Genomic DNA, 17922 nt, shown 5'->3' with positions numbered 1-17922 from the left:
CTAAAAAAATACAAAAATCAGCCGGGAGTGGTGGCACATGCCTTTAGATCCAGCTACTTGGGAGTGGGGGCAGGAGAATCATTTGAACCCGAAAGGTGGAGGTTGCAGTTAGTCAAGATCGCTCTACTACATTCTGCCCTGGGAGACAGAGTGAAACTCCATCTCAAAACAAGAAAAAAAAAATGCTATACACAAAATTTTTATTGTAGCAATATTTGTCATATATACAATAAATTATAATATTTAAAAAATTAAACATCTACAGTGGGGGAGTAGTCAAGTCAATTATAACAAAAACAATAGGTGATAGTATTAGGCCACTAAAGTTAATAAATAAAATAATATTTAGAAAATAATATTTTTAGAAATTAATATTAAAATAGTTTATTATGTTAGAAAATAAGTTCTTTTAAAAGCATAATGCAAACTTATTATATCCTATGTTTAGAACTCTGAAAAATATGTGTGCATATGGTCATTCTTCAGAAGAGAAAATGGAGAATTGAAAGTAATTGTTTTATAGTACAAGGATTATGGGTAATCTCACATTTAGTTTTTAAAAATATTTTTCTGAGTCGTTTTAATAATAAATTTTTCAAAAAACTGCACAACAGAGCTAATGTGGCAAATTAAGTACCATTTCAACCCTAAAAGATGGTCGCCCAAGCTTAGAAGAGATGGTGGCTCAAGAATCCCAAGAAACAGGGAGAGAGAAGCATCTTCACAGCAACATGGGCAGCGCCATGTTGATGAGCCACTAAGCAGTTTCCAGGTTAGAGGAATGCAGAGAGTTCTGTCAAAATCCTTGTTTATCCAAATGTGTGAGCACTACTCACTTAGGCTCATGCACTGTCTCCCTGGATTTTGTGTTGATAAATTATCTCCTCTTCTGTTTCTTTTGTTAAGTGTGATCTTTCACAATGTCTTGGTTAATGAGAAAATTCCAGGTTCTCTGAATGAATCTCTTTTTTCTCCCTCTTCATTTCTTGTTAAATATATGTTTTAATTCCAAATGATTGCACCACACAATCTTACCTAACTCTCTTCAACCAGACTCTCTCCCCTGGGAAACTCTGTCTTTGATACATCTGGAGCCCACATTTCATGTGGATATCATTCTCCTACTTCTCCCCAACAAGGGGCCATATGCATAGACACAGCAATGAATCTGCCAAGTTCTTTTGAGCAACTGACTACTCTTCTGGGCAAAATAATCAGGAGGCAATAAATTAATTAATTAATTAATTAATTAAATAGATACCAGGTCTTCAAAATTAGAAATAGTATTTGCTTCTTCCTTGTCCTGCTTCCAAGCATCTGTGAGTCATCCATATTTCAGAAGCACCATAGCCTTTTTCTTTTCCTTACCTCTCATTAAAATCATTATTCCTCCCCCTGCCACCAGCTCTCTTATTAAGGAAAAAAATTTTTGAACATCAGCATTTGGCTGTGCAGATCCAGAGAGGAAATGATACAAAGCTTGGTGCATTAGGTCACTGAAAAATGCAGTTATTTTCCCAGGTTCTTGCAGTCATTTTGCTCTGGAGAAAAATATTTAATAGGGAATGTCAGAGTAAATGTAATTGTTACTTTTCAGACGTGTGCTTTTTATTTTTTATTGAACTTACTATATACTAGGCTGCTGGAGACAGGCAAAAGCAAAACAGCCTTACCCTGTCAGAGAAGACTTCCTAAAACAGGCTCCACCCATTCATTTCTGAGATCTGCATCAGGATACAGTCTATCTCAAAAGAAGTTATATTCACACCTTGGAGCTAGAGGACCTTAATCCTTTAAACAGTACATATATTGAATCAGATTATTTGGTTGCAAGCAACAGATTTTTTTTTTTTTTTTTTTGAGATGGAGTCTTGCTCTGTTGCCCAGGCTGGATTGCAGTGGTGCAATTTCAGCTCACTGCAGCCTCTGCCTCCCGGATTCAAGCCATTCTCCTGCCTCAGCCTCCCGAGTAGCTGGGGCTACAGGTATGTGCCACCATGCCTGGCTAATTTTTGTATTTTTAGTAGAGACATGGTTTCACCATGTTGGTCAGGCTGGTCTCAAACTCCTGACCTCAGGTGATCCACTTGCCTCGGCCTCCCAAAGTGCTAGGATTACAGGCGTGAGCCACTGCACCTGGTTGCAACAGATTTTTAAACGTAAGCAAAAACCTATCAAAAGAATAATGGGAAAGCTCAATGTTTTGAAGTAAGAAAGAGAGTAACAGATGAAGCCTCGAACCACAGCACTCCAAGGATGCTAGTGCAGGAACTAGGGGACTATGTCTTTGGGGCACTGACATTGGAAATGACTCATCTCCAAACACCTTTGATAGCCAGTGTTTCTGCTTCAGATTCACACTGGCTGGCCTTGAGTCCCATGCTTTGCCTGGTGAACAGGGAGCAGGGAGTCTGTGATTGGTAGATACACCAAAACCACATGAAGCAGGAAGAGGGCAGTTCCCCAAAGAAAGGATCCTAAGAAAACAAAATCAATACATTCCTCCTGAAATTTTTGTATTCAGTTTCCAACGTTTTACTTCAGTAATTTAAAAAATTTTTTGTCCCAGTTTCAACAGTAGGTCCCTAGATTGGTGAATATTAGCATGATCAGGTCAGGCTAGCAACCCTGGGCCTTGTTTCCTCTCCTTTTAATTGAGAATGTCCATCTCCACCCTTCTGTCTTAAAGAACTGTTCTAGGAAGCTTCTGTGATATAATGAGACTGTTTGGGATCGGGGGTGGGGGGAATTATGCAAATTTATTTTATACAAAAAAAAATCCTAGTTTTCATATGCTTTCATTCATTCATTTAAAAAATATTCACAGTGCTGGGCACTGTTCTAAGCAATTAGAGTATGTACCGAGCAAAATGGACAAAAGTGCTACCCTCCTGTAGCTTACATTCTACTTTGGTGGGGAAATAGGCAATAAACAAATAAACACATATTATGTCAGGAGAGAAATAAAGCAAAGGAAGAGAGATAGATTGTATCTGAAAGAGGAAGGAAGGAGGAAGAGAATTTGCCTTTTTAAGCACAGTGATTAGAGTAAACTTCATGGATAGGTGACATTTGAGAAGAAACCTAAAGAAAGTGAGGGAAGGAGCAATATTGATTCCTGGCAGAAGAGTTTATAGGCACAAACAGAAAATGAAAAGACCCTCAAGTGGCAAGTTGCTCAATAGATTTAAGGAACAATAAGGAAGCCCAAGTGGCCGAGCAAAGTCAACCAGTGAGAGAGAAGAAGGATACGAGGAAATAGATCTTGTAAGGCCTCGTAGCCCATTGCAAGGACTCTGAATTTACTCTGCAAGAGACAGAAAACCATCACCAGGCGTTGAGCACAGGAGTGACATGACAGTCATTCTCACTGCTGTGAAGAAGACAGAAGGGGTTAGGGAAAACAACTAGCAGGCTGTCTCAATAATCTATGTGAGGTGAGAGGGGATGGTGGCTTGGATCAGGGTGGTTGGTGGAGGTGGTGGGATGTTGAATTCTGGATATACTTTGAAGGTATTATTTAAAACTCAGATTGGAATGGAAAATCCACTATCATCTGCCTGTGAACACAAGAGGAAATGTTTCAATTGTGTCTGAGTCTGAATGACAAGATATACAGCTGCCTTTGTAATTCAGCAGTTCCTCCCCTAGGATCACATTGTTTAAATGTGCTATGCATATGTGCCTCTTCCCACCATATTTGCAGATACACAGGGTAATGGGATGCTAGAGAAAGACAGGAATCAAAGGTGGTTCTAAGGTTTTTTTCCCTGCGTCATGGCAAGGATGGAGGTTCATTGATATGAGAAAGACTGTGCAAGCAGCAGGTTTCAGAGGGAAAATTAGGAGTTTGCTTTTAATGTGTTATCTTTGCAATGTCTATTCATTACCTAAGTAAAGAGGCAGACTAGGAAGTTAGGACAGAAAAGCCCCCAACTCTTGGGAGTCATTGACATCTGGGTGGTATTTAAAGCTGACTCTGAATGAAAACATGAGTGTAGCTGAAAAACTGAAAGCATGCCTATGTTTACAGTCAGAAAGATGAAGAAGAAAAGCAAAAGAGACTAAGGTACAACAAAGAGAGAGAAGTATCACAAAAACAAATTTAAGAAACTATACCAAAGAAGATGGAGTAATCAATGGCATCCAAGCTGCCGATACATGAATAAGGTGAAAACTGACCATTAGATTTGGCAATATGGAGGCCATTTTTTACTTTTACAGGAATTGTTTGACAGGTGATGGGAGGGGACAAAAGTCTGACTGAAGAGGGTCTAAGGGAGAATGGGAGAAAAGGAATTAGAAGCAATGAGTATAGACAACACTCTAGAAAACCAGATAAATCAGGTGGTTGCTATGTGCTGGGAGGTGTGGAATGGACACGAGGAAGGATTAGCTGCATAGATCTTGATTAGCAACATCAAAAACAAATGATGAGTGAAACACTCTATCTGCATTTCTTGCTAGAGACTTGAGAACTAGTCACTAATCGAGCCAGCTGTCAGATGTTTCAAGTGACGACATCTGAACAAAATACAAAGCAGGGTTTGGGCAAAAACAAAGTTTATAATCTTATCCTCTACATGTTACTGATCTTGTCAGAGACCACACCTGTGATAGTACAAACATCTCCTTTTATCTGAATTTGGTCCGTTCCAAGAAATGTGTTGGCTAGTAAATTTTTAGATGGTGGAAGCCCTTTCCATTATTTCAAATGGAAAAAATAATAAAGCATTCCCATCTCATCCAAAAATCTCAAGCAGTTTCCCTAAATTCTCTAAAACACTCTTAGGCACCTATAGGTATTTAATATCTAATGCATAATATATGGATATGTGACAATCTACCAAGAATTTCTGCATAATATAAAACATTTAAAACATTAGTTTTATAATGCATAATTAGTTGCTATTCCTGGATGCAACATGCCGAGTACAGTATCAGATACAAACTATGTTTTTTCTTCACAGTGTAGTAAATATATACTAATATAAATTAATAATAAAATTCTAAAGAAATATAATGAATATAAATAACATTTAGAAAAATGAAATACATAAGCAAGGCAATTTTTTGAATGATTACTTACCAGTTAAAGAGTTGCCTAAGTGAGATGGGGTGGGCTAGAGTAAGTTTGTGAAGGACCAAGTGGAGCAATAAATGCCTGAGATTTGTCCCTGGCTAAGTCCTGGGACAAGCTGGGTGCAGTGGCTCACACCTGTATTCCCAGCAATTTGGGAGGCTGAGGCGGGTGGATTACCTAAGGTCGGGAGTTCAAGCCTGGCTAATATGGTGACACCCTGTCTCTACTAAAAATACAAAAATTAACTGGGTGTGGTAATGCATGCCTGTAATCCCAGCTACTTGGGAGGCTGAGGCATGAGAATTGCTTGAACCTGGGAGGCAGAGGTTGCAGTGAGCCGAGATTGTACCACTGCACTCTAGTCTGAGCCTCAGAGTGAGACTCTGTCTCAAAAAATCAAATCAAATCAGTCAATCCTGTGACAGCCTTCTCTCCTTGGCCCTTGAGTCTCTGGAAGTGTGTGGCTATGAGCTAGCAAATGAAGCTGCAGCTGAAGCAATGGGATAAAGGGGGGAGAAAACAACCTCAAAACATATGTTTGTTTGCATTCTTTTTGCATTCATTTACATGGCTCTTGACAGCATGAGACTGGACTTCTGCTTGCATTTCTGAATGTGCTACCACTCAAGTCACTTGCAGCTGCAATTATCATTTTGTCTGCATCACCTCAATGTATTTTAAATATTTGATATTGAATATTCATAACCCCTTTTCTTCCTCTGACCAGTAATGAGTATCGAGTTGAGCAGTTTTTTACTAGAAAGAAAGTTTTCACTTGATAATATGGGGAAGATGCACATATGCATAGCACAGTTAAACAATGTGATCCTAGGGGAGGAACCGCTGAATTACAAAGGCAGCTGTATATCTTGTCACTCAGACTCAGACACAGTTCAAACATTTTCTCTTGTGTTCACAGGCAGATGATAGTGGATTTTGTATTCCAATGTGAGTTTTAAATAAAAAATTTTGATAGTTGTTATAGTGAATAGTGAGGATTCAACTAGAAAAGGATACCTATAAATGGCGATTGCTTGAGAAGCATTGCAGGCTTTGGCATCAGACAGTCCTGGATCCGCAGCCCGGATCCCAACTTAGTAGCTTGCATGATCTTGGGTAAGTGAGGTTATTAACCCCTATGAACCTCTGCTTTCTCAAATGTGAAATAAGGATAATAACACTTAACTTACAGGGTAATTATAAGATCATAATACAGGTATATTTTATCTGGTATATGTATTAAATGCCAAATTTAAAAACAATAACTACTTCTGTTAGTCTATTAGCATGTGGGTATAAACAACAGAAGTTTAAAGAAAAAAATGTGTAATATAAACAATACGGCCTATTTGTTATTGAGGTACTAAGAGAAAAATAAGACTAATTATTGTTATGCACAAGAAAACAGAGGGAGCCATGTCCATAAAGGCAAGATGACTCACTGCGAGTTACATCTTTCCTCCTCATCTTGGCAGTGTCTTATAAAAAAGCAGTGCCCATCTGCTCGGAGTTTAACTGAATGTTTGATGATATTACAGTCCAAACTAAATTCTCCCAGTCTGTTCTTAATCCACAGCAATAACTCACTGAATCTTTCATATTATAGCCATATCCTGTACACATTAAAATAGGTCTAGGTCAAGGACTATTTTCAGACACATTTGTATATACTTTCTGCATGTCAGGTTTACATAACTAGTCACGATTTGCACACAGAGATGTCCCAGGAAAATCCCTAGTACCTCTGAAGCCCTTGGGGTCCAATGTGCTTCCCTGCCAAACCCTTTCCCAGACCAGCATTCCTTGTTTCCTAGGCCTGGGCTTTGGCCTGCATTCCCAAGTCATCTGCCCAATTTTCCTGCCTTGTGCCAGTCTCTGAGCCCCTGCTCAGCTCCAGACTTTTCTTTCCTAGGGACCCTAACACTGGTCTTTGATTCACAGCCTGCAGTACTGGCATGGAGGGAAAGAGATTTCCTGAGCTAGGCTCCAACACAGCCTGAAATCTCCGACCTTTGCTTCTGAGTCCTGACTCCCAGATAGACTTCCTTATGCACCCTATGCCTGAATCATGCCTGGCCGGCTTTTTCTCCAGAATCGAGGTGAAGAGAGGTGGGGAGAATGAAAGGAAAACCTTTAAAGAGGATGGGAGGATCATTCACATCAGACAAATTAGTCAGTGAAGACTGTGGGCTCTGAAAACAGACGGCATGAGTTTGAATCCCAGCTCTAACCTTCACGAGCTATGTGACCTTAGACAAGTTATTGAACTTCTTTGTTGCTCAGTTTCTTCACTTACAAAATGGAGATTATACCAGTACTTACCTTATAAATTATCATAAAGATGAGGAAAGTTGCTACATTGATAAAGTGCTCAGAATCGTGCCTTACACATATTCAATGCTAAATAATTATAAATTATAATGATGATCAAAAGCTTCCAGCAAAGGGATAACACCCAGGCTCCTTAGTATGGCATCTGAGGATTTGCCTAGTGTGGCCCTGTTTCTCCCTCACTGCATATCTTTGTCCATGTGTGCCATTATAACAAAATACTCGAGACTGGGTACTTTAGAAAGAAGAGAGGTGTATTCCCCACAGTTCTGGAGGCTGGAAGTTCAAGATCAAACACCACCAAGTTTACTGTCTTAGTAAGGGCCTAGTCTCTGCTTCCAAGATGGCATCTTGTTGCTTGTCCTCCACAGGGGACAAATGATGTGTTCTCACATGGTGAAAGGCTGGAAGGGCAACAAAAGGGACTAGCTAGCTTCCTCAAGCCCTTTTATGAGGGCACTCATCCCTTCATAAGGGCTCTTAATACCAACCCTTGGAGTTTAGGTTTAAACATATGAGTTTGAGAGGGACATATACATTCAAACTATGGCACTATTCATGCCTTGTATACTCTTCCTTCAGCCACAGCAGTCAGTTTCACAACACTATACCACTGTCCGGGAAAGTCATGTCTTTTTTCTTTGGTTTATGCTACCCTCAGGTTAGTATGTTCACTTTCCCCACCCAACCTCCGCATCCTGCCTCTCTTATTCAAATGTTATGTCATGAGCCAGCTTCCCCACAAATCCCGGGAAGCGTGGATCAAATGTATCATGGAGGTATATGTTTGTTTTCTCCCTAGACTCAAGCTGTTTAAAAGGAAAGATATAACTTCCTTCTATCTCCATCCCATGATATGCAGAAGAGTGCCTGGTACCTAGTATTAACTCAATATATTAAGTATTTTTACTTCTGCAGGATTGACTCTTGTCATTGATGCCAATGGCTAAATAATGGCTGTTTTAGAGTACATATGAGGGTTTTCTTTATCTACACAAATCACTTAGCAAAGTGCTGGCCACAGATATTTGTTGTTAACTACTATTGTTGCTATAACTGCTGCTGTTTTGGTGTATAGCAGGAGAGCAGAAAGAGCCCAGGCTTTGGAGCTGAACAGAAATGGACTGAAAGACCAACTTTGCCACTTAAAAGCTGCAGGAACTCCACTTTCCTTAGTTATAAAATCAAAGTTATAATATCTATTTTAATGTAAAACACTTGGCAGAAAGTAAGCAACCAATAAATATCATTAGGTTCCTTCTCTTTCTCTTCTATGCCTATTTTTGTGGCTTGGCTCAGTTTACTACACTTCTCTGGTCTCACTTTCCTCCTCTGTAAAAATGAACTAGATGATTTCCATGTTCCCTACCAGATCCAAATTCCAAAGTTACTGAACTCACTGTCTTTTTCCCCTTAAATCTACTCATTCTCTTCCCTGAGGGAGGTTCTTTTCTTGATAGCTACCTAGTATATTAAATTGTTTCAATTCTCTATCTCTCTCAATCTCTCTCTAAGAGACCATAAAGTGGTCCAGACCCAGGGCCTTGGCACAACTCCAGGGGCCATTTGCACAGTGGATTAACATAAGAATAGCGCCTGTCAACTGAAGAATCATGAGCTTCATAAATTTGGCCAGGAGATCTTTATTTCTCATAAAGGGTTGCAGCCAGCAGGCCAGCCATCCTGCAGAATGGGAAGCATAGCCTCAGCAGAAGCTGAGAGCAAGCACTTCAAGGGAGGGGTAAAAGGGAACAGGAATTTATGCTGAGTGGGGTGGCTGGGTATACATATTGAGTAAGCTATAGGAGGAGTCATAAATATTTATGAGAAGAGATACATGCACGTGCAATTGAGCTTCATGCCTCTTCCTGGGCCCCATGTTCAAAAAATGGTGGTATTAGCATGACCCGAGAGTGGAGATTTTGGTCTTCTGATGTCCAAATGTGAAGCAGAGGACATGAAAACCCTCATTGTGCATCCCCCACAAGTTGGCCAAAACCATCTGGAGATTGTGGTCATTTTTTAGGAAGGGTGCATTGGGAAACTGGTGAGCTGTCACACTGAAACTGCAAAGAGGGAGGGAGAATCTGGTTATGGCCTTAGATCATTAGCTAAAGGTGATAAAGCAATGAGTTATCGGTTTCTTGTTTTCCAGAGCTAGCTTCTGCTTACTTCTTAAGAAAGAATTATGGCTAAAGGTTAATAAGGAGGGGACATCCTGAGGCATGACAGACCTCCCATCCTATCAAGGCCAGGAACTCAGTTTTTAAGGTTTCTTCGGGGTCCCCATGTACAAGAGAAAGTTCGTTCAGTCGGTTGGAGAGCTTTTAATTTTTATTTCTCACCTTCTAGGCATTGGGTGCTCCTCGGCAGCCCTCAGTCCAACCCTGGCTGAATTTCTTTCATGATGTATAATGAAGTCACAGAACACACAGGGAGAAATAGTCTCCAGCTTTCCTTGAGTCCAGAAAAAATGAATATCCATCTGAAAACCAAAGAGTACACAAGCATTGGGCCAGGTATATCATTGTATTCACAGTCCTTTCTTTCCTATTCTGTCACAGACTTTGCAAATGGGCATCAAACACTTCTCTGGACTCTTTGTGCTGCTGTGCATTGGATTTGGTCTGTCCATCTTGACCACCATTGGTGAGCACATAGTATACAGGCTACTGCTACCACGAATCAAAAACAAATCCAAGCTGCAATACTGGCTCCACACCAGCCAGGTGAGTGCCACAGGTGTCTTGCTCCAATATTCTTAAACTGTAGAATTCCTAGTGATGGGAGGATCCAGAGCCCTATGTCAGACCAATATGATATGTTAACACAATAACGAGGGTGGGGTAGGCACTCTCATTAGAGCAGAAGGAATTCTCTCTATCCCATTAATTCACTTTTGCCTTAAATTAAGCTATCCCACAGTGCTCCTTCCTTTCCTATAACCCTCCACTGTTGCTCATAATAGAAGAAATAGAACTTTTTTTTAACCAGGTTTCACTTAATAGTGACAGTCTGAAAAGATGGTGTGAAAGATTTATTTCCTAGGTTCTTTTCTTGCCAAAATTGAAACCTATTACATGAGTTTAAAGTCCCTGGTCCCCTTTAAGTGACCCCACTTGCCCCTGTTCTCTCTGCTTTTTCCCTGGTCCAGAGAGGTTTGAGACCCCCTGGGGCCAAGGCCAAGCTTCACAAGGCTGCAGTTCTCTCCTGTCATCTAGACATCGACGCACTGATTTACAGGAAGAACTGAAACTGTCAAGCAGACTGGTGATTCAAACACACTCATTTGCACATCTCTCCCTGAATGAAATTGGCATGGAGACCCAAAATATAGTCAGAAGGCTTCATAATGATGGAAGAACTCTAACAAAGGGAATGGTTTCACTTGACCACAGCAAGGCTGGATGAGCCATCCTGGCCTCTCCTGTGGTGAGACCGCCTCCTGCCCTCCAGTGTACCATGGATTACCTCCCAGCATGGAGGCTGTCACTTCTGCATTTACCCTATTCATGTATTCATATACCCTCATACTAAACTCCTCACTTTGGTAACACTTTTTTTTTCTAGTTAGGTTACTATCATTGGTTTGGTTACAGTCGAACCCTGTTCTTCCTACTTTCTTCCTGGGAAGTATTTGGTCTTCTAGGAGAACTCCGCAGATCTTCCTTATTGTATGCTCATATGACTAATTCTCAAGAGTCCTCCTTCCCTTCTTTGTTTTGGTTGTCAATAATTTTATAATTTTTACTCATCTTTAGCAATTGTTGAAGGCCTTTTTCTACACATTAGTTATGATTGTGCCTCCTTACATCACATACCGTTTTATAATACTGAGCTTTCCATCAGAACACTTTTTTGTTTCTCCAGGTGGAATAATAACCTCTAATTAGAATTTTTGTTCTTTTGAGATTTGAGGCTGAATGTTGATCTATTTTTAGGCATTTCTGGAATTTGTTTAAAGAGGCCAAGGTTTGTAATGACTACATATACTGTTAAATCTCAAGTGGTTCTTTGTTCCCTGACCTATGTGTTTCTCATAATTTCTACCTGTGAATCTGTTTTCTCCACCAGAGATTACACAGAGCAATAAATACATCATTTGTAGAGGAAAAGCAGCAGCATTTCAAGACCAAATGTGTGGAAAAGAGGTAAGAAGGGGCCAACGGCAACTGTCTTTATATTTGTAAAATAATATTTAGAGATCAAACTGTATAATTATTCAGATCAAATCAGGACAATTTATCAAAAGAATCAGTATAAATAGAGGGAAATAAAACATAAAATAAAAAATGTATATGGAAACTAAAATGCAGTGTACACAATATACTGTCATGGTTAGAAGTGTAGTCATGGACTCTAGGATCAACCCTCTGGATCCAAATCCTGTTTCCAAGACTTATGATATGTGTTATTTTGTGTAAGTCACTTATTTAATCTCTCTGCACCTCAAGTTCCTCATTTGTAAAGTTGAGATAAAAACAGTACCTATTTCCTAGAGTTGTCGTAAAGATTAAATGAGATCATACATGTAAATCTCTGAATGAAAGGAAATGCCTAATAAATATTAGCTATTATCATGTACAAAATACATGTAAGAATTAATGAGTACTGCAGGCAATTAATTCCATGTTTTACTGTCTTTTTGGCATATTTCCACTCCCTACTCCTTTCTAGCACTCCTAGGAACAGAGTATTGGAAATACGAAACAGACATGTCCTGCCTAATTCATTTCCTGGCACTTTTCTATAAACTCCCTAGCAAAGAGGATCTTGTTAATAGGAAATAACAAACATTAAATGCATTGATGACATCTGAAAATTGAAGTTCTTCACTCTCACTGCACCAGGCTGTGGATGACTGTTCCCTATTTCATGGTGACTAAAGATGTCAGAAGCACTTGGGTCTGGTTCCTGGCTGGTCTCTGCTGCCTGTTACCTAAGGCAACCCTACTGATTCTTTCGTACGCCCAGAGGCCTCAGATGAGGGCACACCTCTCATCATAACAGAAGAAAAAGGGATGGAAAACAGGATTCTTTTTCATTGTTTGTATCTCCTCTGGGACTGCTGCAGTCCCCTTCTATGCAGTCTCCATCTAGCTTGTCAGAATCATTTCCTTTATCTCTTGAAGTATCTCTTTCCAGTCAATGAGCACTCCCCCCGCCCCTCTCAGTCTGTGGTATTCCCGCATCATCTTGCAAGTCTGTTAGTGACAAGCTGTATACTAGTCCAGTCACAGCTGTTCCATGACATGTTACATCTATTTTTTCTATTTTTAACATAAATTTTTAATAACAGTAACACAAGAAGACATAGCAGCAAATGTGTCATCTTACAATGACAAAATATTTGTTTTCCAGCTATAATAGAAACAGGAAGCCCAATGATCCCATTTCCAACTGTGATATGATTCATATTCACATCTTTCTCACATAAATTGAAAACCATTTGTGTCTTTTGATGCAACTTACCCATTTTTCTTGGCAGATTCCCTTCCTAAACCCCTTATTTTGAGGATCTAAGGAGAACCCCTTATTTTGAGGATCTAAGATGTTCATGGTTTAGCTTGGGCTCACATTTCCTGTGCCTACCTCTATACAACCCAACATTAGCAACCTGTCAAACACAATGAGTGCTTGGGGTACCATAGCTGTCATGTCTCTTTGGAATAGTCCAGTGGAGTATTGAACCTCAGTGTTACGTAATTGCTCCAGGGAAGCCTATTTTACCCATTTTTAGTGTTAAATACAGCTCACTCACTGGTCACGTAACACTCTAAGACTGAAGAAGGCTTGAATCAAAGCAAAGCCTAAACGTTATTGAGGTTAGGAGTATAACACCGGCCTTGGGTTATTTTTTCCAAGTAGACACTGAGTCTTACACTCAGCATTTGTCACCTTGCACTCATAAGTACCCACATCAAATATCAGATGCCTGGTGATACTAGCAACTAGAATTTGGCACGAAGTCCAGCATTTGTTATTCTTCTATATTATATTACCAGATAGACATACAAAGCTCTGGAGAAGACCAGTCCAGCTATCTTTACTTACCTTATCACTGTGGCTGTCTAGACAGTCGAAGAAAATGTGTAGGTGCTCTACTGTCAGGTTTTCCCTGCTATGAACCATTGTAGGGCATTAGAACGCTCTCCCCCTCTTCTCTTGGAAGTATATCTATGCAAATGCTCATGCGTGCTACAACTTGACATCCCTCCTCTGTGCTCCGTATTTACTGAACAAATAAAAGAGCAAATAGATAAATGAATGAATTACTAACATGGGTTTGAGGAAATGCTTGGAGAAATTTGGGGCCATGATAATGGAAGTAGGTATTGTCCCTTTTTCATTTAATGCAAAGAAAATAAGGTACATACTGCAGGAGATGATTTATGTATAGCCCTGGGTTTATTCAACATGTGATTTCACCTAAGGTTTTGGTCTATACTTCACTTTACTGGGTTCCCAGTCAATACACGCCACCCCCCTTTTCCCTTTCCTCTCACCCCAAGACACACAAAAATTACAAACTACATAACAGCACAACAAAGATTACTTTAAGATTATTCAAATTCAATAGGAAAAGATTTGAAGAAAAAAATTAAAGGGAATTATAAAGCTAGAAGGAAAATTACATCTCCTCTCTGATTCAGGTCTAAAGCCAATGGAGCTATAAGTGGGTTCATTACAGAACTTTTGCCCAGCCCAGGATACAAGAAAACTGAGCTCTGGTACCCTCTGCTCATTTATATAAAACTTAGACTATGAGGCATGTTAAAGAACCACAGGGTGGTTTGGAGTGTGTGTTTCAACGGCTTGGGGCATGTATAAGTTGGTCTTTGCTATGTGATAAATCATCCCAATACTTAATGTTTTAAACAACAGCAAGTTGCTTACTAATTCATGGATCAGCTGTGCAGTTTGCTGATCTGAGCCAGACTTGGCTGATTTTGGCTGGGTTTGCTCATATGTCTGTAGTCAATTTTGGGGGACGGGGAAAGCAGCTAAGGGCTGTCTGGTCCATGATGGCCTCAGTTGATCAACTGGGAAGCCTGAGGATTCTCTCCATATGGTCTACCATCATGCAGCAGGCCATTCTGGACTTTTTCACATTGCAGCAGCAGGGTTCCAAGGGAGTGGAAATGTGCAAGACTTCTTAAAAGTTTAGGCTTGGAACTGCCACTCTGATATGTCTGCCACTTTCTGTTGGCCAAAACAAGTTGTGAGAACAGTACTAACTGAAGCGGGGAGGAAAGCGGATTCGGCATAGGTAAGAGCTGCAAAGTCACATTACAGAGGGCATAAATGAAAGGAGAAAAGAAGGTTTATGGCCACTTTTACATAAAGACTTTATTATTCTTCTCTTTCCCCTTCTCCCTCCAGATTGTCCCCTTCTCCTGGCAAGTAAGAGTCCAGGAAAAAAGTCAATTCAGTTACATGAATGAGAACAAAAACACAATGGCTTGGTAGGGTGTTTCTATTTAGTTTTGTCCTGTGGTAGATTGCAAAAGTTGTCATAACCCTCCTACTCCTCCTGCTTCTTCTCCTATGGTGGAAAAAATCAGCAGCTATGCTGCTTAGGGCTCTAATCTGTTCTTGTAGTGAGAAACTCTTCTTATCGCATAAATGTCAAAGTGTATTTCAGAAACAGGATCAGCCTCCCCCTGTGACTATTTGGCAATAATTCTCATGCTGTCTATAGCCATCTCTCCACGATGGTAGTAAGTTATACGATGCAAGCCTAAAACAGGATTGCAAATTCCTTTCTATATGACTTTCATGATCCCAGCATGAGGGCTTTCTTGGGATTTTTTTAAGCATCGGACCTGACCTGTCATTCTCAACTCACATAAAAATCATCCCTATAGTAAGAAACACTTTGCTGAGACCTGTGGCTTATATGCTTTTATTCTCCCCAAAATCAAGTAGTAAACATCAGGACGGTCCTGTGGGACTAAGGATGAGCCATGTTATGCTCAGAACCCAACAAGTGAATAAATAGACTTTGCTTTTATTAAAGCATCATCTTTCAAATCATCAAACGTTTCAAGGTGTGGCTAGTTTCTGAGCTTCCCTTGCAGAAAGGAAATTAAAAGCCACCTGAGGTTGTTCGCAAAAACAAAAAAAAATGTGCCATACCCCGTCCTATCAGCCCTTCAGATGACACCCAATTCCAGTTTCAGAGCAGCATCGGACTTGAACTTTTGTATGTTCATGACCCTTTATTGCCCCATGACACCCTAGCAGGTAGTCTGTCCACGGCTTTGTTACTTCATCTCTAAATGCACACCCAGCTCCATATTATTGACACAGGAAATGGCTAACAGATGAAGACAGCACCTTGAGAGCTGCAGAATGGAAAGTAAATCTAGAATTTCTCTGTTTCCTAGGTCTAATGTGGGACCCCGTCAGCTCACCGTATGGAATACTTCCAATCTGAGTCATGACAACCGACGAAAATACATCTTTAGTGATGAGGAAGGACAAAACCAGCTGGGCATCCGGATCCACCAGGACATCCCCCTCCCTCCAAGGAGAAGAGAGCTCCCTGCCTCGCTGACCACCAATGGGAAAGCAGACTCCCTAAATGTATCTCGGAACTCAGTGATGCAGGAACTCTCAGAGCTGGAGAAACAGATTCAGGTGATCCGTCAGGAGCTGCAGCTGGCTGTGAGCAGGAAAACGGAGCTGGAGGAGTATCAAAGGACAAGTCGGACTTGTGAGTCCTAGGTGACCACACTGCTTCCCTTTCTCAGTTCCTGACCTTCCTCTGAGCCCTTGAGACACTGTAATGCTCTTTTGTAACTATCGACAAAGGTGTGGGGAAGCTGAGGTCTAGGTCGTCTTAGAGGTCAAGTCTGCTCTCCCTAGCCTAAAGTGCAGCAGCAGCTCCTCTCAAGCTCACTCCCTAGGTCTCCAGGGTAGGAGTGTTTTTCTAGCAAGAATCTCAGTCAGGAGTAAGCTCTGTGTGAGAGATCTGTGAATAACCAGATAACCCCAGCTCCCGTTAACCTTTTCACCAGGTGCCACAGTAATATTTCTGGTTTTTAGCCCTTTCTCTGCACTACCAACAAGAGATAAAATTGTTACTCATACTTATGTCTTACTGGGTTGTTGGTTTTCATCGTAACACAGAACGAGGTTATCTAGGGTTGTAGCTTTTGATACAACTCCCCGATCTAGATTTATTCCTACATTCTGAATGGGGAGCAAGTAAGAGCAGAGCACCTCCCACTGGGGGTGGGGTACTTAAAAATTAACTCATTAGTATCATAAAGGTCAAGGATTGATTGGACCAGGCAAGAGCCATGTTTTTGAGAAGGTTCTGGATCTCTGACTCCATCCTGACTGTTTAGTAAGAACATGCTTACATGCTACTGTGAAAGGGGGAGGGGATGTGGTAAGCGGGAACAGAAGACAGGCAGCAGAGGCACTAAAAATGCATACCATGCTTTCAGAACAAAAGCTCTGGGCCAGAAAGGCAATTTGGCTAAAAAATGAACATGACTACTTCTAATGTAACTAGGCATCTCCACTATGGTGTGTGCCTTTTATAAAGGAAAAGAGAGAAAAAGGCAAAGCAAGGTTGTGGCATTAGGTTGGACCTGGAATATCCCTGCTTATTGTCTATAATGGAATATGTGACACTGTGGGTGAAATGTTCTACACACCACACACTAGGCCATTTTCAGATCAGCAGTCACCCATCGCTTAGCATAGAAATCCCAAAACCTCCAGCCTGGGAACACTACAAGCTTCGACCATTCAGGAATCTGCCCTGCACTTTGCATATCTGTATAGAAAATCAAGTCAATCCCCCATCCTCACACCCACTCATCTCTGAGGAGCTATGAACTGGTTTTCGTCCCTCTAATGATCCTCCAGCCTCATCTAATGCCCCCCAAAGACTGATACAAGTAACCTCCCCTCTGCTTAGGTGCCGCTTTCTCAGCATATCATGTTTAGGCAGCAAGGGAAAGGAATATGGGTCAGTTCTCAAATGTCAATGTAGATAAGAGTCATCTAGTAGAGAACTCATCAGAGTGCAGATTGCCAAGACCCTTCTCCAGAGATTATGGGGTTGGGGGTGGAGGTCTAGAAGTGAGCTCAGAAACCTATTGTTAACCAGCACCCCCAAGTGACTGACGCAGGTGGTCTAAAAATTACTCTTCTAGAAACACCATTCTGGAAGTTCGGCTGCCCACAGGCAGAAGGAGAAGCATGAAGAGAAAACCTGTTTGAGAAGTTTTGTTTTGTTTTGTTTTTTAATAACTTTAGCACACATCTGCTGATTCTCCTTCAACATCCTCACCCCCACCCCTGGGCACCATTTAGGACAAGACTTCCTTATTTATCAATTACTTGATTTATCTTCTCAGGACTCATTGTTCCACCCCCAAACAATTTGAATGCCTACAATAAGTTCAGGAGCTGTGCCAAGCACTTTCCTCTTTTACAGCTGGAGATTACTGGAAAGGTGTCTCAAGTCACAAAACCTCTCCCTCTAC

General features: G+C 40.8%; 1 protein-coding gene across 1 annotated transcript in view; it reads left to right on the top strand.

The window, feature by feature from the left end:
- Nucleotides 1-16513, top strand: part of GRIN3A (glutamate ionotropic receptor NMDA type subunit 3A) — a 163697-nt gene extending 147184 nt beyond the window's left edge. The window contains exons 7-9 of the mRNA XM_032164708.2: nucleotides 9979-10143; nucleotides 11489-11565; nucleotides 15805-16513. Coding sequence (XP_032020599.1) covers nucleotides 9979-10143; nucleotides 11489-11565; nucleotides 15805-16144 — 582 coding nt within the window. The 3' untranslated portion in view covers nucleotides 16145-16513. The remainder of the gene's footprint in view (nucleotides 1-9978; nucleotides 10144-11488; nucleotides 11566-15804) is intronic.
- Nucleotides 16514-17922: the final 1409 nt, after the last annotated feature.

Source organism: Hylobates moloch, unplaced genomic scaffold (assembly GCF_009828535.3).
Source record: "Hylobates moloch isolate HMO894 unplaced genomic scaffold, HMol_V3 SCAFFOLD_10, whole genome shotgun sequence".
In the NCBI taxonomy this organism is placed as follows: domain Eukaryota; kingdom Metazoa; phylum Chordata; class Mammalia; order Primates; family Hylobatidae; genus Hylobates; species Hylobates moloch.
The sequence above is the reverse complement of the archived record's forward strand: the minus strand, read 5'-3'. Positions and strand labels throughout refer to the sequence as shown.